We start from the raw sequence: 25613 nt of genomic DNA, 5'->3' as shown, positions 1-25613 counted from the left end.
TCAGAATCCTGCTAATTCCAATGTCCCAAGAAGGACTTAAAGTGACAAACTTATGACACTCGAGATTACTCTTTTCGATTCTTTCTACTTCTTCTGTTTCTTGAATACACTCTTCCTTTATCAGTGCTTACTTTCTCCCTTTAATTCCTTATTTTCTGGCCAGTAATTCTGTAGTTTTATATCCCACTTCCGATCCTTTTGTCGCCTATCATATTTGCATATTTTTATACAACAGTACTCCTTTCATTTCCAGTGCACAATGGAAATGGTTTACACCAGGCTTCTGACATATTGGTTTAGTATTTGTTTGGTGCTATGATGATTGATAAAAACATCATTATTTTGAAGCTTTTCTCATTTTTTTTTTCATTCATGTTGTCAAGTCTGTTAATACACCTGTACTTTGAATGTGTTTGTGTACAAGTTTGTTGGTGCTTTATTTATATATAAAATTTCCAAGGAAATATAACAAAAATGATGTAACTTCTCATGATAAGCATTGATCTGTGATTTTTTGATTAAGACTAGGATGAAGGCCATAGAAACTGTTCATGTAGATTAAGTCGGTAGTTGGATTTGGGAATACGACCAAGCGTATCAAAAGCAGGATGCAAATATATCAAGAAATGCTGCTGAAAGATACCAAAGATGAGGAGTATTTCTTGGTTTGGATCGTGTTCAATGATGTCTAGAGTGAGAGTTACTGGGATGGCTCCCGAAATTTATCTTCAAGGCAGAACAGTGACCTTGTATCTTTGTATATTTTGGCATGATACCTATTAAAGCTTGTATAGTATATAGAACTTTGCGATTCTCACAGTCAGTAAGTGACCATTGTAATCAGATCCTGTGTTTACCTGTGATGAGGCCATTTAAACATGTATATCTGCAGCAGGCACAGAAGCTCATTTCATGACATTGTTGTTCATTTTTTTCTTTTATTCACAGCTGTGTGAAAATGTGTAGTGTGACATGTACATGCAAGGTATTTAGACAGGAAAATTACTTGAGAAGTGACAGTTCGAAAATCAAATGACTGAAATAATATTGAAGTTCAATCCAGTGGGTAAGAAAATTGTGATCTTTATTGTAGAAGCTACAAACCCATCCAGCAGCTGTTATTTTTATGTCCACTAGTTCTCCAGTAAGTTTTCATACTTATTTTTCCTTTTCTTTTCCACACAATCCAAAACCAGAATATACAGAACAAGTATACCATACTCTCACATCACTAGTAATTTGCCTTAGGTTAAAGGGACTGTACAGTACTGGTTGAGGTAGGGATTCATGTTTTGAACATTCCTAAGTGAGATAATGAAAAGCCTCTTATGAAATATGAAATAGCATGTAATTTTAAGAAGGATTCAACGTTTATTTGATGAAAATTGGTTTTCAAATGGCTGAGATATCCAAAAAAGGGCTAATAATAAAAGGCGACATGCCCCAACTTTATTAGTATCTCTGTTTCACTTTGTTTTTTGATATCTCAGCCATTTCAAAACCGATTTTCATCAAATAAACTTTTGATACCCCTTAGAACTGCATGCTCTTTGACATCTCATAGAGTGGTTTCTGAATATCTCACAAAACGTTAAAAGCTAAATCTTCACCTCGACCAGAACTGTACACACCCTTTAACAGCATTTGATAGGTTAAGAAAATAATTCCCTATGCAGATCAGAGCAACTGTTACTTTTTGCAGTATTTATTACTGTTTTGCAAAAAAAAAAAAAAAAAAATACTACAGGCTTCATGGAAAATACTGTTTTTCCAAAATTGTATTACTACAGTGTACACAGGTCGATTGCAGGAAAGGTAAAAAATATTGTTTTGCCACCAAAAATACACCTTTTAAACCCTAGGAACACTGCGATGCTGTTTACAAAGTTGGCATCTGTGCCAATGTTGTACAATGTAGTCTATTTGATGTTCAGCGGCAAAGCTCTTTCTTGGCAAATTGTTTATTTGTTGTGTTTTATTTTTTCATTACTCCTGGGGCCCCATTTCAAAAAACTTGTTATCAGTGACAACTGCTACATTTCTTTGACAAATTTTCTCTCAGCCAATCAGATGCAAGGATTTCAGTAGCTTGTCACATCTATGACAACTTGTCACTGATGACAAGTTTTATGAAGCGGGCCCCAAGACCCAGCTGTATTTCTGGACATATTCTACGTGTGCCCATTGTGCCAGATTCATATTCTGTGTGTATATTGCAAGTGATAGAAATTATATTCGCCAATTCTTTCTCTTTTGCTTGTGTGTCCCTGCCATAAATGTACATTTATTAGAAAGATGCATTTATTTTCAGAGCTCTATCTTACCTTTATGCACTCGCCCCATTGCTGCTGCGATGTGCAACAGTAAAATTACCAGAGTGACCAGTGTGTGTTATGTTTACAGCGTGTTATGTGTGACAAGTGAATAAAAGGACGAAATAAACGTGATCATCCACATGTGTGTTGCATGCTTAGTTCTCTTTTATGCTTTGTTTTGTAGATGTTTGACAAAATATGTGGCATTCTCAAAGAAGAGTCAGAAATCCTCATGACATTGTTTAAGGGGCGATTGTCTCTATTTACCTTTTTAAGGAGAATGAATCTTGAATATATAGGGCATAATTATGTAAATTGAGGGAATGCTGTAGTATCAGAAGAAAACTTCAGCAAAGTTTTAGGAAAATCAATCTGTTTGAAAGTTTTTGAATTTTTTAAGCTTTGGTGCAGCCGTCGCTGAATGAGAAAACACTTTGTGATGTCATTTATGTACAGTGATAAAAAGAAACTATCAAGATAATTCAATATACAGTCAAACTCGGATACCTCGAAGTCGTCGGGACTGAAGAAATTGGTTCGAGGTACGCGAATTTCGAGGTACGCGTACGTCGAATTTTCTTCGACTTATCCGATTTTTGTCGATGTTCAACATGGTATCTGTTACAGTGCCTACCGATTGTTTGTATGCTTGTCAATTGGATTTGAATCGACTTTAACATGAATGAATTGAATGAAAATCGATGTTCTTCTTTCATCAGTGTTTTCTGGTGGACAATTAAATGACTTATCACGTCACCATAAAAACAAAAAGAAAATACCGGTACGTAATCGAGTGCAAGACAGGGTTGCAGAACATGCGTGCTGAATGTACATTGTCGCGTCGGCGTAGGTACCCCCTCGATCACTATTCGTATTTCCTCCTTTTCTCTCTCTAAGTCATCATCTCTTACACAATATCCAACACATAAATCACAGTCTTAGCTTTGCAAACTATTAAAATTTCGCACAACTATGGGTGTACATGTAGCTCACCAAGACTGTTTAGAGCTACAGGGAGCGACGGCAATGTCGCACCGCTACGCACCGGTCTTCCATGTGTCTATACCAGCAGCACTCACAGTCAGCAGACGATACCGTTAATCATTTCCAAATGTAAAAGCAACGATCTGTTATTTATTTTAGTATCATACGGAGCAAAATATTACTGTTATTCATTTCTAAATTTCCAAGCAAATACCGGTACCCGACATTCGTTTTACTATCATACGGAGCCCAATATTACTGCTGTCCACTTCCAAAAGTGAAATGAATTATCTGACAATCATTTTATCATCGAATGGAGCTGAATGTTACTGTTTTTCATTGTTGAACGTCAAGGCAGACATCAGACATTTATTTTACCATCAAACGCAGCTGAATTCTAGTGTTATTAATTTCGAAATGTATAATAGCAAATATCCGACATTTATTTTAGCATCGTATGGAGCAGAATGTTACTGCTATTCACTTCCAAATGTAAAAGCAATCATGATTGTGATATTTATTTTGGAATCTTCCGGAGCCGAATGTTCTTGCTATTTACTTTCGAAAGTAAAAGCGAACATCCGACATTTATTTAATCATCGTAAGGAGTTGAATGTTAATATTATTCATTTCCGAACGTAAAGGGATCATTCGACATTCATTTTAGCCTATTCCGGAGCTCAATGTTATCGCTATGTACTTTCGAACGTAAAAGCAAACATCCGGCATTCATATTATCATCGTACGGAGTGGAATATTATTATTTATTTCCGAACGTCAAAGCAAACATTCGAAATTTATTTCAGCATCTTCCGGAGCCGAATGTTATTGCTATTTACTTTCGAATATAAAAGCAAACATCATACGGAGTTGAATACTATTGTTATTCATTTCCGAACGTCTAAGGGATCGATCGACATTTATTTTTGTATCTTTCGGAGCCGAATGTTATCCTTGTTTATTTCCAAACGCAAAATCAAATATCTGACATTAATCTGAGCACCGTACAGAGCTGAATCTTACCGTTATTCATTTCCAAAAATATAAGCAAACATCCGACATTTATTTTAGTATCGTATGGAGTCGAATATTACTGTTATTCATTTCCAAAATCAAAAGCAATCATCTGACATTCATTGTAGCAACTTTCGGGGCCGATTGTTACCGCTGTTCATCTCCAAAAGTAAAGGCAAACATCCGACTTTTTTTGGTGGCCCGACGTGCGTTTTGGTGGCCCCGGGCCACTGTAAGTGTCGAGCCCTGAATAAGTGCAGCACAGTACATGAAGGATGGGCTACTTTAGTAGTGAGTAATATTGCAAGATCAAATTCCGGCTATGGCTTCTGAGGACAGTGCTATTACTGTAATCATAAACATTTACCGAAGAGGATTGTTCGCATTAAAAAAAAAAAGCGAAACAATCTTACGGGGCCTTGACGATTGTGCCAGAAAAGAAAAGAAAAAAAAAATACCGAAAACTCAAAAAAGATTCAAGTCAAAACAGGGGTAAAATACATGATGATTTTTTTTTTTTGTCTGAAAATCGTAAAGCGTATTATTCCGTTACTTCAAAATTTATCAGAATAAACTGTTGTTAAATCATATCTATGCTAAATGCTAGGCCTATACTTCCAGATCATATACCACACTATTTTCATAATCGCATTGCTGGAAAAAAAATATTCAGAGCTTGCGTTCTCGGGGGAGAAATAATGAAACAAACTTCGTGAAAGGAAAAAAAAGTTATACAAAAAAAACGCACTAGCTGGAGATTGATGTTTGGACAGTGGACCGTGATTAATGCCAAAGTTATAACTGTCAACACCTAATTAAAGCAGGTGCGCCACGACGGTTAAGAAATGTACGCGCACGGCATGACTATCACGATCGCAAATCAAAACAGAGTGGTCAAAGAAAGATGATGGGCAGAGCGTAGTGCTATTGGAAGCACTCCATTTGCACGGCTGCTATATGCATACCGTGTACGTGTGTAGGTACAGTAGGTGTTGGGGATTTTCCTTGTCAGCTGTGTACCGGGTATTTCTTTGAGCGCACGATCGTTCTGGGGGCTCAGAATATTTACAATCGAGTTTGAAAAGATTTGTGACATGTCTTTGCTGTCCACACGCGCTTCATCGGAAATGCTGAGTGATGTTTGCAATTTCAATTCGAGCAACATGCTGGGAAAAACAATAAGTTAATTAAGATCGGGACAGGGGATTTCCCTTCGAGGTAAACGAACTTCGAGTTAGTTTTTTCGAGCTACGCGAATTTTAACACACGAAAACTCCATAGGAACAATCGGGACTTTCATTTTGCCTCCGAGGTAAGCGATATTCGGCTTATCCGAGTTCGAGGTATCCGAGTTTAACTGTATTTATAAACTTTTCGAGCAATAATGAAAGAACACTTGACTTACCTCTTTCAGAAAGCAGGGGGAATAATATTACCAGTCGAAGGAATGTGTACAATGTACTTTTCATAAAAAATGAAATTCTGCGGAATTATCTTTGTTTTCTTTATATTGTTCATACGTGATGTCACAAACTGCTCATTAAATGATTGCTGCGCCAAAGCTGAAACTTTTGAACAGATTGTCCAATTTTCCTCAAACTTCGCTGATGTTGTTCTACTAATATTGCTGCATTCATTCAATCCACTTGCATATTTGGGTATCACTCTCCTTTGCTGGAAAATTTGGACACACCATATATCTCATGGTTACTTGAATTGTGTATTCAGCATTCCTTGTTTCATATGGATGCTAGCGATAAAGAGTGTGACTTTTCTGAAGGTATAGTGAAGGTTATAAAAGTTTCTGTGCCTTGAAAGTTAACAAAATTTCCTAGTTAAACTGTGTATGCACAGAGGGGATATGTATCAAATAGTAATGCACATACACGCAGAAATAAATACCACAACACACTGTGTATTTTGAAATTTCCTTATAGCTCTTTATTCAGCCGGTAAATATTTGACTTTATGAAAGTATAAAATAGTCATAAAATAGTTGTCTCATTTGCGACAAGTTCATTAGAGATCTATTCCTATATTAAGACACACATTTATGGCATCATTGATTAGTCTACATAAGAGAGGTGACCTCTGAAATATTAGTACATGTGTACAAGCTCTAAGTATATCAATCATCACTTTCAGTATGTACAAAGGAATTTCAGTTAGTGACCTCATGCAAAGTCTAAACATCTTTATAGGATTTTCTGAAATCTCATAATTTCTCTGCACAATAGAACGACACAAACCACCGAAAATTAATCTTACAGAATGTTCACACACAGCACGGTGGCAAATACATGTACAAGTAAATCCATGATGATACAGATAAAAAAGGGGGAAAAAAAGACCGACTCTGCTAAATGGTAATGATGACAGACCACTTGGAGGACACCAGCCTATAGGAAGTACTGACAACTTACCGCAAAGGTAGTGCCTCATCCTCGCAATGCTACAAATAACATCTTCTGGAGACTTTACTTCCCCAAATATGCTTGAGGTTAAACTGGCAGTGGTGGAAACAGTACCAGGGCCCTGTTTCATAAAGCTGTTTGTAAAGTTACGCATGACTTTACGAACGACTGGAATATGAAGTGCCAATATGTGTGTCCATTTTGTTTTTCCTTACATTTTAACAAAGTATGACTGTATGTCAATACGTCATCTACATTGGGGCAAAATTACACTGTCAATGTGTGTTAAAATGTAAGAATAATCATTATCTGCAAATTTCAACTTTAGCTATTGAAATCAACAATGATTAGGAAACCCACTTGGCTTGCAATTTTAAGTCATTCATAAAGTCATGCATTACTTTACAAACAGCTTTATGAAACAGGGCCCAGAAGTGGCAGAAGTAGATGTAGATGCTGGAAAAACAGCAATGACAACAGTGATTATAAGGACATATAAGTCATCAATAAGGACATTGATGCCATGATATTTATAGCAAATGATAATGCTATCTATACTCAACTTACAATTGTGATGTTAGTAAATTTTATATACCTCATAATTAAGATTCTTATCACTGATTGGTCAAAAGTACATCATGTGACGTGGTGCAGTTACGTCTATCACTGCCTAAAAGTTTTGACTTTCCCTCACTTGACCTACGGTCAATTAAATGACAGAAGGCCAAAACCCTGTGATAGTGTAAATAAACCCTCCGCAACTTTTGCATACATAACAAGTACATGTAGACTTCACACAAAGTGTCCGCACCCTTCACAATTAATTCACTTTCGATTTTGTTTCAAAGGATGCACATTTACTAGGCTATACAACATATGCACTATCATCACACTATGGACCAGGGCACTGATTCGAAGTGTGTTGAATGCGGAGCCGGAGGATTTGGAGCAGTTAGTAGTTACTCTAGGAAAGTAGAGACAAAATAGTGGCATAAAACATTGACTAGTGTTGAGGCAATGTCTTTATCACCAAGAATTCAAAAAGATTGCCTGGCTGGTGCTGGTACAAACAAGTAGAGATAAAATACAGCACACGTAGTACTAACAAAGAAGTGCTATACATTAAAAAAGCTACAAATGTTAGCTTTTTCCCATCTCACTGGAACACGCACATGACATATTACAACTCCTTAGTAACAAATATAATTTATACACTACTGTCTTTTATAGCAAATATTAGACCATAAGATAATGCACATCTTCACTTTATTACATACCTTTTGTCCACGATCACAGAATTCCAAGTCAGTCCCATTTTGGAAATGGAGATGCACATCCATCTCACATCTGTTCAGTTTCTAACCATGAGCACAGAAGGTGTATGTTTGTTTGTTTTGTTTTTTTTAATTCAATTCCATTGTCACTGTGCATTTCATGGTTGAAAGTACATGTACAGTAGGCACTCAATGTGTTGATCATGAAAACACTCAAACATTGCCATTTGAACATGATATGATGAGAACTGTCATGCACAGCACTACATCTGTCAGTGAACCCTCTTGAAAAAATGACAGCACTGCCATACAGTCTATAGCTGAACATGGGTCCAAGTTGTCAAGTACTGCCCTGGTAGATCTGAACCATTCAGTCTCAGTTGCAGGCACGTTGTGAGATGTATTGGGTGACAGACAGGCACTAATGGCAAGGATCAAGTGCTGGTAACCTTTTGACTCCGAGAAAGCGTGCGGCGGCCAATCTCCTTGCGCAGCATGAGCTTCTCTTGCTTCAGACGGTGAAACACGGTCTTGTTCTCGACAGCGCGCCGCGACATGTTGGCCATCACGTCCCGGCATGGGCCAAATGGAATGGACTTGTAGGTCAGGTATCCAGATTGGCCTGTATTTAATGGCAAAACACAAACACAGCTCACCACAATGATTGGCATAAGTATAATGCTGTGCATTTGCATAAATAATTGTTAGAACTGTATTTGTTTCGAGTGAGATTTGGCACTGAAAATGCAAGAAAACATGGAGAAAATTGTAAGCCAGCCTTACATGTCCCGATAATAAAGAGATCACGAAATGTGTTGTTGGATAACTGACATTGGCCTGGAAATATGTAATATGAAATAGACAGAGAGACAAACACGGCTTTACTTTCTTTTTTTCTTTTTTTTTTACATTAAACTAACCAAATCACTCTCACTTATACTTACCCAATCCATATGATACATGATCACACATTCCCATGAGTTGACCAAACACAACACTGCCTTCCCCAGCTGGCAATCCAAGTTCCCACATCCTTAAAGAACAAAAACAAAAAGACAAAAGAAAAACAATGGGATAGCAGCAAAACATATCTGGATAATTTTACGGTTATTAATTGTTTCAGAGCTTATACAACGAGATTTAAAATGGAAAGAGAAAGTGCATCTATTCTATAGAGGGATTTTGTAATTTTTGCTAAAAGTGAGGCGTAATACCATTAATGCTACACCCACTATAATAATCTATTCATTTTCAGAAACTAAACAGAAAAAAAAGAGAAAAGGAATAATTTGACTGCAATACAGTTTGGGATGGCTCTACTTTTTAACACAATCAATATTATTTTGTCAGAAGTATGGCCATTCATTTACTTTCAGATGAAGGTCACAGACCTCGCAAACATTCTGTCAAGAGTATAGGTCCTTCACTCACTTTTAGATAAAGGTCAGTCACCTCGGCAAACAATCATTACTAATCAATTCATTTCCCATTATAACAGACAATGACACCACCGACTCTTCATGGCTGTGAAGTTATGACAGGACAGACGAAAGAAAAGGTAGAGAGAGGGATTGACTGTCAAACTAAAAATTTGAAGCCTCAGCACTTTTTTGATGCAGAGGCATATAATTCATACACACAAATGTTCCATTATCTGCTTACTCATATCTATCACAGACCAAAATATCAATACATCAAAGGCAAAGTGGGCATCCATTATTGAGCTGAAACATGTTTTCCAGACAATCTGTTCAAAAGTTATGATTTTCTGAAGTTTCTGCTCAGTCACATCTGGATGAGAAGACTACTATAGCTTGTGATGTCACATGTGTACAACTATATAAAGAAAGTATAAAGAAAATGCAACATATTTTCACTTTTCTTGCATAACAAAAGAACACTTGACTTCTCTCTTTCAGAAGGCAGGGGGAATAATATTACCCTTAACATACATCAGTAACAAGTCAAAAAAAAATGTGCATTTTATTCAAAAAGTAAAGTTTTGTGAAATTCTCTTTTTATTTTCCCTATATTGTTGTACGCATGTGGCATCATACACTGTAGTAGTCTTCTCATCCAGCAGTGATTGCACAGATACTTGAAAAAGTCATAACTTTTAATAGATTGTTGGATTTTCTCCAAACTTTAACTGATGTGTTCTACTGATATTGTTGCATTCACTCAATCCACATGTATATGAAGGTGGACTTGTCCTTTAAATCTGACTGATGTGTTTGACTACCATTGCTGCTTCAATTTCTCTGAAGCCATGTACCAGTTACATTGTAGGCATGAATACTTTATGTATACCAGGTATGTGTGATTGTGACTGATATCAAAGTATTTCATATGCAAAATGTAAAACTCTTGAACTTATTCTACTGCTTGGTCTCATTTAAATGAAATTGTCACTGTTTCTTTTGAATAACTTCTCTTTCACTATTCAGGCCAAACTGAGTGTAATGGAGTGAAGTTGTTTCACAGCCACACCTCAGTATTTCTGCCGCATACCTTTGCACTGCTTTTTGAACCGAATCTTCATTGTGAGTGGCAATGATGAAATTGACTCTTTCGCCACTGCGTTCAGCGACCAGGTCCATGAGATGTGCCACCACGCGGTCATACATTGTGTTTGTGGCCTCGTAGGTTGGATTGACAGGATCTAGCAGGTGGAGACGTGGTCATCAAGCATTAGGTTAAATGTCAGATGAAAATATCTTCTAGACAGTAAGGATTTAATCTTATCTATCAGATGATTGCTTTATCAATATGGAAGTAAGATGATACAGGAAGCTGAACTTCCCTGGCACTATTCTTTCTTATCTGTTTGTCTGTTTCACTATGAAGGTGTAAGAACTATGAATCTACACATCCACATGTTCTAGCTTCTAGACAAATCTAGATCATAGACAAACTGGAATAAAATTAAAATACATTGCAGATCTAAACTCTGATCTATGTCATTTTCGATGTCACTGTTTCATCATCATCAGGGATAGCCAGGCACCATTTACTAGGAAAATGAAGGGAGACATTGTGGGTATAATAGCTTGCCAATGGTTATAAGCAACTGCTATTGAGCCTTGACCACGAAACCGCACACACAGTGATTACCAGAGTTTGACAGCCATGTATTGTTGTTGTTTCAAAAGAATTCAATATATCATTATAGTAAATAGGTAAAGTGAAATTTGCGTTGTGATTGGTTGAATAGTATCACGTGATTGTGCAAAAATTCCGGTACAGTACGTGGCACGACTGTGCCACTATACCGAACGCTTACAGCGCGTGTCTACGCATTATGTATGCAGAGATTCGCGCAGGGCCTTGGAAGGGACGTAGTAGGACAAGGCCAAGCATTTCAACATATGCGCGCGTAGAGCACTGGATGCAGAATGTAGGAGTAGAGTTTATACGCGAGTCTGCTCTGTGATGTGCAATATGCATACGCGGCTGTACTAGCGTCGCGCTGTGTACATAAACTACAGTAGGTTGCAGTTAACTCTGCGTGCAACAAGTGCAGCGCCGGCGGTACGGTGAGTCTTTTTAAATCTAAATTAGGGCATAGACCTACGGAAAATACATGTAGATCGAGGGACCTATTTACTATAACAATTAGTGCATGTTCTATTGATGCACCAGTACTGGACTATAGAACTCCAAATACTAAATTATCCCTCGCGCAGTTCTACTCACCTCGGCCTGCGGCCTCGGGGAAACAAAACAGCACTCGGGATAATTTAGTGTTTGTTGTTCTCTAATCAAGTATAGTGCATCATAGAACATGCACTATTTGTATAGTAGCCTTATCTTGTCAGGGTAGTGTGTCATTCATGAGGACTGATGAGGCATAAATCAATTTCCTGTTTTCTTTTTAATATCACAGTCCTACTGCAGTGACTAAAATAGAAAGAAAAAAAAATGTTGCAGTAAAAGGTGTCAGTGGGTAGATTACAGATAGCTTGCAAACTCTCGATGGCAGAGCTATGGCATAGCAAACAAACAAGTTTTGCTAGTTGATTTCCATTGTATTGGCACACAAAGAAACTACTGTATTGATTTTCATTCAGTCTGCCACCTGGGTATTAACACATACCATATGTACAGTTGTGTACATTCAATGTTGAAATAAACCACCATCTGTTTATGACAACATTCTTTATACACACAACTTTGTTGTGTTTGTTTCCATGTCTTTTTTTTAACTCCATGTTACTTACACTTACAGTACTCTACAAAATCATGTTCACACAGTCTGCACTATCATTGATAATAACTGTCATTCATGAATGTCAAATTCTCTAATAACTATACAAGTTAAGTTCACATGGTGCTTATCATCAATAATAGGACTCATACTTTGCTAACAACTACATTGCACCTGCATCTGGTGCTTTACAGAGGGTGCCCTGATTACCAATCTGCAAGTATAAAAACCACAAGATTTCTTGTGTTTAAGAGCATATAACAAGTGGATAACTTCAATGTAAGCTTTAACTAAGCTGACATCTACCAGTTTCATTCACACTGTCCTTGACTCAAAGTTAAAGACCCTGATTGGAGCACCGACATATCCTAAAAAGTTAGCTAACTTCAAGTTGAACTTAAGTTAGGATAGCCCCTTGTGAAGCTAACAAATGAATGACAGCAAGGACAGCAATAAGAGCCAGACATTGCCCACTGACCAAGGATCGACTGACCTTAAAGGGATGGTATAGTATTGGTGGAGATGAGGATTGGGCTTTAAACTTTTTGTGAGATTCCATGCCACTCATGAAATAGTACAGACCCAGAAGGAAAAACCAGTTACAACCAGTTAGAAATTTCAACTGGTTCCAGTTGATTTCAACTGGAACCAGTTACATGCAACTGGTTCCAGTTGACTTCGTATGGTTTCTAATGCATATCAAGTGGACAATCGGTACAAGTACATGGGATTTTATAGGAACCAGTCCCCACAACCAGTTGATAAGTGGTCTGTGCCCATGTTTCCAGCTGCACCAGTTGCTACCAGTACAAACCAATAAACATTTTTAACGGGTCTCTACTGGTTTAATTGGTCTTCACTGGTTGCAACTGGTACCAGTTGAAACCAGTTGATACGTTGATGTCATACTGGTACAAGTTTATACCAGTTGAAGTTGCACTGGTTACCAGTTGATACCAGTTGATCAAATCTTATTATGTGTACAAGTTGATACTAGTTGAGGTCTTGCTGGTACCAGTTGATGCTAGTCCAAGTCTCACTGGGTACCAGTCAGTTGATACCAGTTGAAGACTACTTTTTGGATTCAGTTGACTAAACTGGTATATTATGTGCCAGTTTGCCTTCAGTTGACTCCAGTTGAAGCAATTGAGTGGAATAAACCAGCACCCTACCGTAACCTAAAAAGATACTATACCGGTACTGTGGCAAAATCCAGCTAAAACATGTGGATAAACTGCATGGCCAATTTTGCACCAGTCTGAACATACATATTTAATTACCATGCAGTTGACTCAAAAAATTGAAATTAAACAAAATTGATAAACTGTCATACCCACACTTACAAGTTGCCTCTAGAATGCTACGGACAAAGCTGGGACATTTCATACCAGCTTGTATTACTAATAAACATCAAACCAAAGAAAAATTAAACAAACAAAGAAACAAACATTCTTTAAAATCAAAAATGGATCCTTGTGGTACAGTTGGTACAAACTGAAGTCGGTTGACGTTCCAACTAGCAAACTACCCACGTATATGTAGACCAGGTATGTATGTGTACTTGTGTGTGTGTGTGTGTGTGTGTGGGTGTGTGCGTGTGTGTGTGCCAGTTTGTGTGTAAACAGTTTGTTGACACTTTATTGAAAGCCATGTATCTGACTGGGCTTGCGTATCAGTTTATTCCAGATTAAAACCCATTAACCATAATACCAGTTGATTCCAGTTGGTTTCTACTGGTTCCTACTGGTCATGCATATTCATAAGCTTTTCAAATTCTCTTGGAATGGAAATAGATAAAATATAGTTACAATTGTTTTCATGATTGTTTATTTCTACAATAAACTTTGAACTGAGTTAAAAAGTTAATTAAACATTACTGTTATTACTGTTGTGTTATTCACAATTTCAACTTGTGTTATGAGGAGGCATTCATTTTTTGATATCAAAAGTGTAATTTACTTGGTAACCACATCTTAAACCATTACATCTGTATAACTAAATGGCATTATATAAACTAGAAAAGCACTCTGAGAGCGCAGACCTCTGCCAAGCAGGCAGCTCATTTCCACCACTGATCTAGATCTTCCATAGAGATATCAGTGATTTCCACCCATACGTACTTAGAGGATGCTGAAAGTGTTTAGTGTGTTGAAAGTTGCCCGATTTCCCTCAATATAGAAGCCTTTGTTACGTCATAAACCCTTAGCTGCACGGCGCGCCTCGCCCTAGCAGAAACTAGAGCATGCACTTTAGTGCGCGCATGCAAACCTCAGATACGTGCAGCCTGAACTCCCGAGTTCACTGACCCTACCTGCCAAAATATCAAAAATCCTTCATAAATTCCCCAAAAATTCTCGGATCACTACCAAAAGTTAATCGTTTGTTACTTAATATTCTTGTGTCATTCTCAACCTTTCCTGCAAGTTTAATCCCAATCTGTTAACTACTTTTTGAGTTATTTTGCACACAGACAATCTAACTAACGAACAAACAAACAAACCAACGGTAACAAAAACATAACCTCCTCCCTTGGCGGAGGTACCATAGGTTATAAATGTGATATGTTAGTCTCAACTAAAACTATACGATCCCTTTAAGACCCTCTCAGCAACCCCTCTAAACCAGTCCAGCAGAGAATGGCACAAACCTGTCAGCCCCTGGGCCGCAGCCACAGTCCGCTCATAGTCCATGTAGGCCCCCCTCACCACTTTGACACCAAACTGAAATCCTTCTGCATCAGCTACTGCTACACCAGCCGTCACATTCTGCATTGCACTCTGCCAGCACAAAGTTAATTAAATATAATATATAAAGAGAGAGAGAAAAAAAACAATACAAATTGGTACATTTCAGTTCTCCTCGTTTTCCTCTTCATTTTCTCCTCTCCACCAATGGGGAAAAGCTCTTTGGGCTCTTCCATAGAAATCAGTGATTTCTACCCATAGGTATACATGCCGAAAAATCGACCGATTTCCCAATAGAGAAGCCTTTGTTACGTCATGAACCCTTAGCTGCGCGGCGCGGCTTGCCCTAGCAGAAACTAGAGCACGCACTTTAGTGCACATTTGAAAACCTCAAAAATGCGTAGCTTGAACTCCCAAGTTCATTGACCCTCCCTGTCAAAATATCAAAAATCCTTCATAAATTCCCCAAAAATTCTCGGATCACTACCAAAATTTAATCATTTGTTACTTGTGTCATTCTCAACCTTTCCTGTAAGTTTCATCCAAATCCATTAACTACTTTTTGAGTAATTTTGCACACGGACAAACAAACAAACCAACAAACCAACAGTAAGGAAAACATAACCTCTTCCCTTGGCAGAGGTAATTAACTAAGAGGACCCATTAGAGGTAAAAGGAAAAAAAGGGACCAAATAAATCATAAGAATCTAATTCACCAAAACCACCAATGAAAACAAACTGGATGAAGATGGCAACAAGCTCGGGTGAATACTTATCACAGAATATTGAACAAAAGAATCGGATGTGAGGTGCAATGGATGAACACATCCTGAATAGGAAAGGAATGAAGGTGATGAGAGAGACAGATTAGAGGTCACGGTGAGAACCTTAAGACCTATACAAACTGAATCACAAATAGCGAACTGAAATTGAAAAAAAGGAGATATCCAAAAGGACACTCTAATATCAGCTTTGCTGTCTTAAGCCAGAGTTACACCAGAACCGAATTCTCCCACATAAATTTGGACCAATTCTGCTCGAATATGGCCTGAATCGGATGGATTCGGTGGATTTGGAACCTATTTGTCTCATGATTCTGGGAGCTCCCCAAATCACAGACGAATAGGTTCCAAATAGGTCCGGAATCAAGAGCAGAATCGCCGAGAATTGACCCAAATCAATTTTGGGCATCCCGAATAAAGCCAAATGCCAACCCGAATAGTGGTCAGAATCAGTCAAATGTGGCCAGAATCGAGCCGAATAGTGGCCTGAATCAAGCCAAATGTGGCCCGAATGTCCCGATTACAGCCAAACAAAGCCGAATGATGACCTGAATGTCGACCTGAATCGGGACAAATATGGCCAAATGCACCGAATACGAGTCCTCCCTGCACGCGCATAGCCAATCTGGTTATATTTGCGAGGCTATTCGGATCATTCTGGCCGCTCATTCAACCTATTCGGCTGCTATTCAGCTCACTCGCCTGTATTCTGCTCTGTATTCGGGTAATGATTCCGATGGATTTTGGGAGGTATTCGGGGCATGCTGCTATGGGCAGATTCAGCTCTATTCTTGATATTCGGGTCTATTTGGCTAGAATTTATACGAATGATACGATAATGATACGAATAGACCCGAATCTGCCTTGAATGCCCCAAATGCCTCCCCGAATCCAACCGAATTCCATTCGAATACATCCTGAATGTGGCCCAAATTAAATTTGTCGGGGCCACATTCGTATTTTGGAGGGTATTCGGCTGATTTTGAACATTTCAAAACGAGCCGAATCCCTCTACGAATGTTCCAGAATCCCTCCCGAATTTTCACCCTTTCAGGGAAGGAGAACAGAATGCTCCCACATCTACCCGACTATGTGTATTCGGGTGGAATCGCAGCTGATACGGTTCCGATGCAACCGAGGCTTTACAGCATCATACATTGTTCTGCCTCAATGAGTGATGCCAGAGTTAAAGGCCCATTTACACAGAGTACCGTACGGCCGGGCAACGGGCAAGGTTTTTGCTATGGTGTGCCAAAAGGAACCATGTCTGGTTCCATTACGATATCACTTGCCCACTCATAAATTTATTACAAAATTAATCTTTTACTGTTGATTTTGTTGCCTTTGATTTTGATTTACTGACTCTTTTTCAACACAACCAGACATGGTTCCTTTTGGCGCACCATAGCAAAAACCCGGTCCATTGCCCATACTTACTACATAACTTGGCTTTAATAAATAGCTAGCATCCTTGACCGCTCTGAGACTCACCTTGAGGTAACACTGATACGTATTCCAGACAATCGGCTGCGAAGCATTGTACTTTTTCATCAGAGCGAAGGAGATGAGGCTGATGGCCTCGTTGGTACAGAAAAATTCAGCATCAACCAAGATCCGTACCTTTTTTTGCAAGGCCCTCTGGTTCCCAGCAAACAAATGGAAGAGTTTTGTCGCAAAACTGGTTAAGTGCCATTTCAAAACATTCTAAAGTTTTTAAAGTCCGTCATCAGATAGAGTAAAATAAAGCCTTTCCAGTGATACCTCACTTGTTACATTGCAAGAAATATTGTTGAAGTTATGATTACAGTTATCCCAAATCTTGTTATTGTTCTTTGTTCTTAACTAGAGATTGTAATTTGTCATCACTGACAAATTAAGGTGATCCGATTTTTTTTTAATCGATGATTCAAGTCCTGATCGCAATAGGCATGACCATGCAGGTTTCATCTGTGTTCAGAGACATTGGCCGTGTGATGTTTGGATTCTCATTTAGAAAAGGGAGTCATACATACATCTGCCATCTTTGGTACCAAATCTGTATACACTATAATGAAGATACAGCAACAAGTACATATAACCTTTGACCCCACTTTGCACAACCTAGATGGCATCTGAGCAAAAAGTGGTTATTTTGTGAAATAATGTATGTGACATGAACTAAACATGTGCAAAATATGGGGGTGATAGGGGCTGTTTTTCTTGAGTTATTGCAAAGAGAGTTGCAGAAACATAGAAATATATCAATACATCGAAGATAAGCTTTAATTTCAACCAAGTATTTTAACATGATCCCGACATCACATGAAAAAACAAAGTGCACGTAACGATAGCGCAAAGTCTCAGTTACAAAATATCAAAATCTGAGAAAAAGGGTAAGTGAGCTAGTGCTCCATAAAGACAATCATGTCAATTTTCACATCTAGAAAAATTCCCTCCCATAGAGATAACACGTCATAACGAAGAAACAGAAAGAAGTACATATGACCTTTTGACCCCACTTTGCACACACAAGATGGCATCTGGGCAAAGAGTGGTTATTTTGTGAAATGATTCTTGTAACATGGTCTTTGCGTGTGCAAAATATGGGAAAGATATAACATGTATTGACCACGATACAGGACGAAACATTTATGACCTTTGACCCTACTTTACATACCCAAGATGGCGTCCGATCAAGTAGTTGTTATTTTATGAAATAATGTACGTGACATGAACTAAACATGTGCAAAATATGGGGTTGATAGCCATTGTTGTTGTTGATCTATTTCACAGAAAGTAGAAGAAAGAAAGAAAAATAAAGAAAAACTTTAAGTTATTTTACAGAAATTTGAAGGAGAAGCATAAAAAACCAGAAAAAGATAGTTAGGAAGGGAGATTAAGACTAACTAAAGAAAAAGAAGAAAAAAAAGTGTTTAAAAAAAAAAAAATATTGGCAGGGGTGAGCCTCGAACCAGGGACCTTAGGATTACGAGTCGGATGCACTATGCACTGACCTATTTCATGCTCCATAGGCCCTGTGTATTAAGCAAAATGACGCTGCATCGAAGCCACGTGCCATTTTCAACCAAGTTTTTTGACGTGATGCCGACGTCGTATGAAAAAACAAAGGCCACACTTACGATAGCCCAAAGTCTCAGCTACAACATATTCAACTCTGGGAAAAATTCACCGAAGCATAAGTGAGCTAGTGCTCGAAAAAGATAGTCATGTCAATTTTCACTTCCAGAAAAACTGCTCTCCCATAGAGATAACACGTAAACTGGTCAAATTTTACAAGGATACTTTCAATCCATTTTTACGAGGTGATGACGTCATCCAATCAAAATTTTGCAATTATAAATATGAAAGTACATTTAATAAGCTACAACATACTGAAAACCGCGTGAAAATTGGCAAAGGATAAGTGAGATACGCTCGAGTGGACTTGAAATTTGATGACGTCATTTTGAAAATTTACTTTTTTTACTTTATTAAGAAATTTGATATCTTTTAATCATTTTTTCAGTATCGCCAACCCATGAAATGATATTTACAACTCATCAGCTTTCAAAATATGTAAAGAAAATGGGGGGTCACCGTCCAGCCTGATGAGTAAAATCGGATTTAAAATTGGCGGTTTTTTGGCATTGTTGCACTGTATATCGCCATTGACGCGCGCGCGGAATTTCAACTTTGACGGGCCCGTATGACGTCATATTGAGTCGGATTGACTTGAAACTTGGTAGAAAAATTCCTTGACATTTCAGGCATCTGATAAATGTGAAAAAACGGGAAATTTCTATTGCATATGAGCTGTGCGTGCGTATATGTGCGCACGCGTACGCGTCCGTCCGATTTTTTCAATTTTTCAAAATATGCTCCAAATGGTCTGAAACGTGTGCAAAAAAATTTTGAGCTCGATTGGAGCATACAAATATTTCAACGCGTGCGTACGCGCACATTTTAATAACAAATATGAATTTTGATAATATGAGTAGAATGCACTTGACTTGAAATATATGTGACGTGAATTTCATTGAAAATTTCCATTCCATTAATGAGATATGAATGAAAATGTGTTTTCATATAATGACATCATCGTGACGTCACGGTCGACTGATCACTATGATACATTAGATCTGTCATCTTTGTGACATGATACATACATGGTATGATTTTGAAATTGATAGGCAGAGGACTTTCTGAGCTAACCTCTGCACAGCTTTTGAGGAGAAATAAAGAAACAAATAAAGAAGAAGAAGATTAAAGAATCAGTACAGATACAGAAGGTGATCCGAGAGGATACTCGGATCACCTAATAAGCTCTAATCACAAAAATCTCACATTAACAAGAATGGAGTTATCGCTGTTTTCTGATCAAACTCTTCAAATATGGATCCAAAACATTATCATTATGAGGGTGTTGCTAATTCCTCTCCAATGGATGATGAGTGTATTTATTATTATGTTCGAGTGAACATGAAAAAACAGGGGAAGATTTGAGCAAACATAGCAAGCAGAACAAACAGTGTTAGAAGTCTCAATATTAGCAATAGAAATAGTCATGGAATTCTACAATTTGTAGTTTCACATTCTTTCACAAATTGGTGATTTTGCTCACACCCTGAACTCACAACCACACATAGAGGCAATTATCTGTTGACAGCGGTGTAATTACACTGTACATTAAAAAATGACCATTTTTCTGTTTTTGTTTTATTTTTGTCAATGATTTAGCAACTATAACTTCTTCCTGGTCATTACCGCTAGGCAATTACAACACTACGGTAGTTTTATTTGAAGGCTAAAACTTTATTCTCTTTAGTTTCAAAGAATTTCTATGCAGGCCAGTGGAAGACACGAAAGGAAATAAAACTACCATAATCAAAGGTTGTGACTAAGATCACCATTTAATGAAGACACATGAAATTGGGGGGAAAAAATCCTTAAACTTTTGCATTAGACTGGTAAAACTTCAATTACCGGTACTGTTTATTTGCATTAATTCAACTTATGTAACAAATTCAACTTGAATGTGAGGTCAATTCTGCAATCTCCTTTAATCTATACTGGAAGAGAACTGGGTCAATAAACTCTTGCCATCAGTGCTTAGATCAGCAAAAAGATCAGTTCCTATTTGCTTTTCAAACCACACATGGGAAGTGGTTTCTAGGGCACATTTGGCCTCAGGATTGACACACTGTACGCTATATTGACACACTGTATGCTATACTGTAGAGGGGATGTGAGATATGGCTATCAAAGTACAAAAATCCTGTAAATACATTGTATACATGTTCAGGTCATGCTGTGTGACATAACCTTAGTAACAATGTCATAATGTGTGCACTTATAGCATGCAGGCACATTATGTGCAAAGTTGACAGCATGCACAATTGGTACATTACCGAGGGCAACCAGTTACTGCAATGACAGATATATATGGCAATGGAAGATTCTTGGATGGATGAGTAGGTGGCATTATCAGATTGGTAACTTTGTTTTGGAAAAAGCTCTAAAATGTACAAAGTGACACAAATTTGGACTCCAGTTTTAATGGGTAAAAATCAGTTCTGAATTATAGATGTCAAGTTTACTTCTTACATGGCAAAGGCTGAAGCTCTGGTTTTGTGTTTTCTATCATTTGCATTTTTAGATGATCTCTAATGTACTGCACAATCTGAATATTCATGAGTTCATAAGCATGACAAGATTGACTATACATGTATTTCTGTTCTTGTGTTTGTTGTTACGACCAAAATCACTCTGAGAATGATCGCACAAAAGAAACAATCAACTAATGTTCAGGCGGTTTATTAACAGTGATATTGTGGGTACAGACTCATAATCGGTTTTCACATCAGTACAATAATGATAAATAAAACAATTATAAACTCCGGTAGTGGAATCACTTACACGTATCTGAAATCAGGTAATCCTTTAATTGAAAAGGTCCAAATGCGATGTTCGATGCACAAATGAATAATCCTTGATGAATGATTCCTCCGACGTAACTCCAGAGGCACAGGTTGCATGAATCCACAGTATAAATCCGGGGTAAAATCCGCGATATATGTCCACAGTATAATGTTCGCAGCGAAACGTGCAGAATCCAAACGTTATGACGACCACGTCCAGTTGATGCGTTGAATGATGATTCACTTTATAATGTCCAGCGAGGAATCCAGCCCGTCACAGCTTTGCCGTAACAATGTCCGTTGACACTAAAATATGGAGTCTATCTCCAATGTAAGCAAATTAATTCTCTGCAGGCAAAATGTCTCCCAGGCCTTATCTCCACAAACATAACAGGTCAGCAGGTAACACAGGACTGACTATAACAAGTCGCTTCAGAGCCAGAAGTGACGTAACTCTCAGAGCAGAGGTGTTGGGTACTCCGCCTACCTCAGAATTTCTCCGGCTTATATACTATCAATTCACCCCTTTCTAGTACATTCTGTAATTTTCTCCAACCTGGAGCTACACACGTGAATATTCTAGCAAGTCCAATTTCCAGGAGTCCTGGATGACTCACTGCCTAACTATGTGCATAACATCATTGCCAAAATTAACTACCAATCACATTGGGCTACAGGGACAGTGTTTCACTCAGCCAAATATGTACATGTGTAAGCACTTCCTAGAATTTTCTGGAATGGGTTAAATCATTCTAGATTGAGTGAGCTATAATGTATTTCCTGTCACATGCATGTACTGTAGTTACATTGTATACAACCTAGAAAATTCTGCACTGATCTGGTCAGCCTGTATGTACTATATCTATATCATAGAGAATGTTCTCCATTGATCTGGTCCACCTGTGTACATACACATTAAAACAACCATGCATATACAGTTGTAGTACATCATATTATGTACATAACTACTAGTGTGTACATTTGTGACATTGTATAGATATGAATCGAAGAGTCTGTGTACACATAATTGACGCACATAATTATATTCTAAACAAACATAGATATATATGGTAGTACATTCAATGTTACATAATTCCAATCCAGGCACTGTGACAAAAGTTTGTAAAGATATAAAGAACTGTTAAAACACGGAGTTGACTGGTAGGAAATCAGAGAGCTATGTTGCCCTAATTTGACAAAAGAATGCAGGTGGCAAAAGATGATTTTGTAGCAGATGGGCAAAACATGTTTCTCTCTCAGATATATGTGTGCAACTCCTTCCTTTTGACCCATTTTTATTTCATAATTCAATAGCCAGTGACATTATTTTGCTGCAGACAGGTTTTAAAAAGTATGCCTTAAACCTGCGCCCTTCATGCTGTCATACTGGTAGATAATTGTTTCAGCAGCAAATATCTTTACAACCTCACCGAAGTTGAACCAGTTGAAATCTGCTTGAAGAAAAAACTGCACTTTTCATTTGTAAGCTGCTGCATAATAAGTTACCACCATTTCTATGTGATGAAATAACAGTGAAAAAGGATGCACATTACCTAAGAAATTCACACGATATCCTCAAACTGAAAAAAAAAAACAATTACAAACTTCATGAAACACGGATGTATTCATACTGGTATAAGCTAATGATCTCCCCAAAAAATATAGCCAGTCTGAATTCCTTTAAAAATGTTCTTGATTCAGTCAAGTGCAGCTTCTTTTATACATGTGCGCTAAAGCTAATATTGAAGTGTTTGATTTAACCTGAAGAAGATAAATGATTGTTGTTATCTTATCTTAGTTTGCTTTTCACAGTATGTTTATTCTTTGTTTTGTTATGTAAATGTGTAGTTCTTTCTTTGTTGATATTTGTATAACCTCTATGTTTGAATTGATTTTGTTTTGTTTCTGTGTCTTTGATTTGTTCTGTTTATTGTCAACTATTTTGTTTCACAGCCTGTAAGAAAAAAAAAAGTGCCTCTTGGCTGATTGAGGGCTTTTAACCCAGTGACTAAAATAAAATACACAAACAAACAAACAAAATGAATGAGAAAGAGAAAAACTCAATCTCAAAATAAAAAAGAATATCACTTGCTTCTTTTTATCAAAGTAGCGCAGTATTGCCAAGAGATTACTGGGACAGCAAAACCTTCAAATGTGTGATGTGGCCATAAGGCTGTGATTATGGATTTGCTAAAGAACATGGTTGCACTCAGATAAAGCTTGATTAAAGTCCCTGAACATTGATTCTCAGAAAACAGAAACCAGATAAACATGACTTTGAGAACATGGGCTTCAAAGTTCAAATGCAGTTAGGCATGATAGAGAAAAGGCATTGAAACATATCATGTTCATTCAAAATGCAATTGTAACAATTTTCATTAATAATTGAATCTAAGTTCATATTACAAAAAAAAAGAATAAAAATGTTAGCCTGTAGGAAGGTGGTTAAACTATCAGACTTTTTCTATTTCTAAACCAGCAGCTGTAATGTTTTGAACATAACAGAAACATGATGATGGTTCCCGAGGTTATGCTATGGATTCATAGAGATGTATCTGAATATCTCAAGGTACATGTAGCTCATATGTATTAACAGCTGAAGTACACCTACCTGTAAGATGGCATCAAACCGCCGAAGAGCAAGTCTTAAGTGGTTCATTTCATTCTCTGTCAGCTCTGGGATTTCCTGAAACATGATTACGACAAGCCTTAATCTACATCTCATCTTTTCAAAAACACTTTTCATTCACAGTCTGAATTACAAGCTATCAACACAACATCACAATCACTCCATTATGATCCATTTTCTAGATCTATGTCTTCACAACTAGAAAATCTTCCACAAGTCATATACTACAGGGACGGATACAGGAATTCTTTAAAGGGGGGGGGGGCGCAACTAATATTTCTGGTGCCACTTCCGGGTTTCATTTCACTTTTTTTCTTTTCATTTCTTTTGATTTTAACGAAAAATTAAGGGGGGGAGTGCACCGGTTGCGCCCCCCTCTGGATCCGCCACTGTACTACACTCATAGATAACTGAGATGGTCTCCTACTCATGTTGCAGGTCAATGAACTGGATGGGATTGGCACTTCCAGAATTTATCGAACATTTTTATTTGATTTCCTAGCAGGGTTAAATAGGACAAGCCACTCGAGACCTCATGCCAGCTTCCAGAGGGATCACTTTAATCTCTAATCTATGGATTTACCACTCAGCAGCACCTCTAGATATACATGTCTGCTTAGTCATTTCATTACCATCAATAAACTGTTACTTCACAATGTCAATAGAATTTTGTGGTTGTGGGCCTGAGAAGGTGAAAAAGAAGAACCTTATCAGGTGCACAGACTTTCCATTCTGAACAGTGAAAGACAAATGTGCCAGGAATATTTTGTCAATATTAAACAGTTGATACAGCTCCATGATTGGTCAAAAAGCAATCACATGACTAATACAACAAGAATCAAAATTGTTATATAGCGAGAAGTGACATCAATGTAAGCTGATACAATTCAAGAATCTGACTGGCTGCCGATGGGGCTTTAACATGTATTTATGTAGGAAATATCATAAAACATATATTGCCTTGTCTATTCAAATGCAAATTAAAATAACAGTTGGCAGTCCCTTGGGACTTCTAAATACACTCCCCTTGAAACAATACTTTCCCTCAGCACTTCACGCTATGAGAAAATGTCATCTCTGGGGAATATCTAACTTTTACAGGAAAATCTGGTTTAATATTACACTTCAGTAAAGGCTACATTTCTATACTAAAATGTATTCTGTAACAAAGAGATTCATTCAGAGTGATGACACTCCTGGGGGCGTGTCATGTCAGAGCACAGTTAATAAGGGCATCATATTAGATGCACTATCCACTCCAGCAGGTTTAATATGTGACCCTGCATCACAAAACCAACAAAAAGTTGTCAGATAGAGATTTTTAGATAAGGACAGATTCTGTAAGAGCAGACTCTAAGCTTTAAAATGATGTATAACTCAATACAAGTGGACTTACCTAACCTATCTAAATAG

At 37.6% G+C, this 25613-nt stretch overlaps 1 protein-coding gene across 1 annotated transcript in view; it reads right to left on the bottom strand.

The window, feature by feature from the left end:
* Positions 1-6231: 6231 nt before the first annotated feature.
* Positions 6232-25613, bottom strand: part of LOC140227071 (hydroxyproline dehydrogenase-like) — a 34742-nt gene continuing 15360 nt past the window's right edge. Inside the window, exons 5-10 of the mRNA XM_072307502.1 lie at positions 24183-24257; positions 17166-17312; positions 14856-14985; positions 10513-10663; positions 8946-9034; positions 6232-8623 (exon numbers count right to left, since the gene is read on the bottom strand). Coding sequence (XP_072163603.1) covers positions 8436-8623; positions 8946-9034; positions 10513-10663; positions 14856-14985; positions 17166-17312; positions 24183-24257 — 780 coding nt within the window. The 3' untranslated portion in view covers positions 6232-8435. The remainder of the gene's footprint in view (positions 8624-8945; positions 9035-10512; positions 10664-14855; positions 14986-17165; positions 17313-24182; positions 24258-25613) is intronic.

Source organism: Diadema setosum, chromosome 4 (genome assembly GCF_964275005.1).
Source record: "Diadema setosum chromosome 4, eeDiaSeto1, whole genome shotgun sequence".
Lineage (NCBI taxonomy): Eukaryota > Metazoa > Echinodermata > Echinoidea > Diadematoida > Diadematidae > Diadema > Diadema setosum.
Note: the sequence above shows the minus strand (reverse complement) of the source record. Positions and strands in the feature narration are given on the sequence as shown.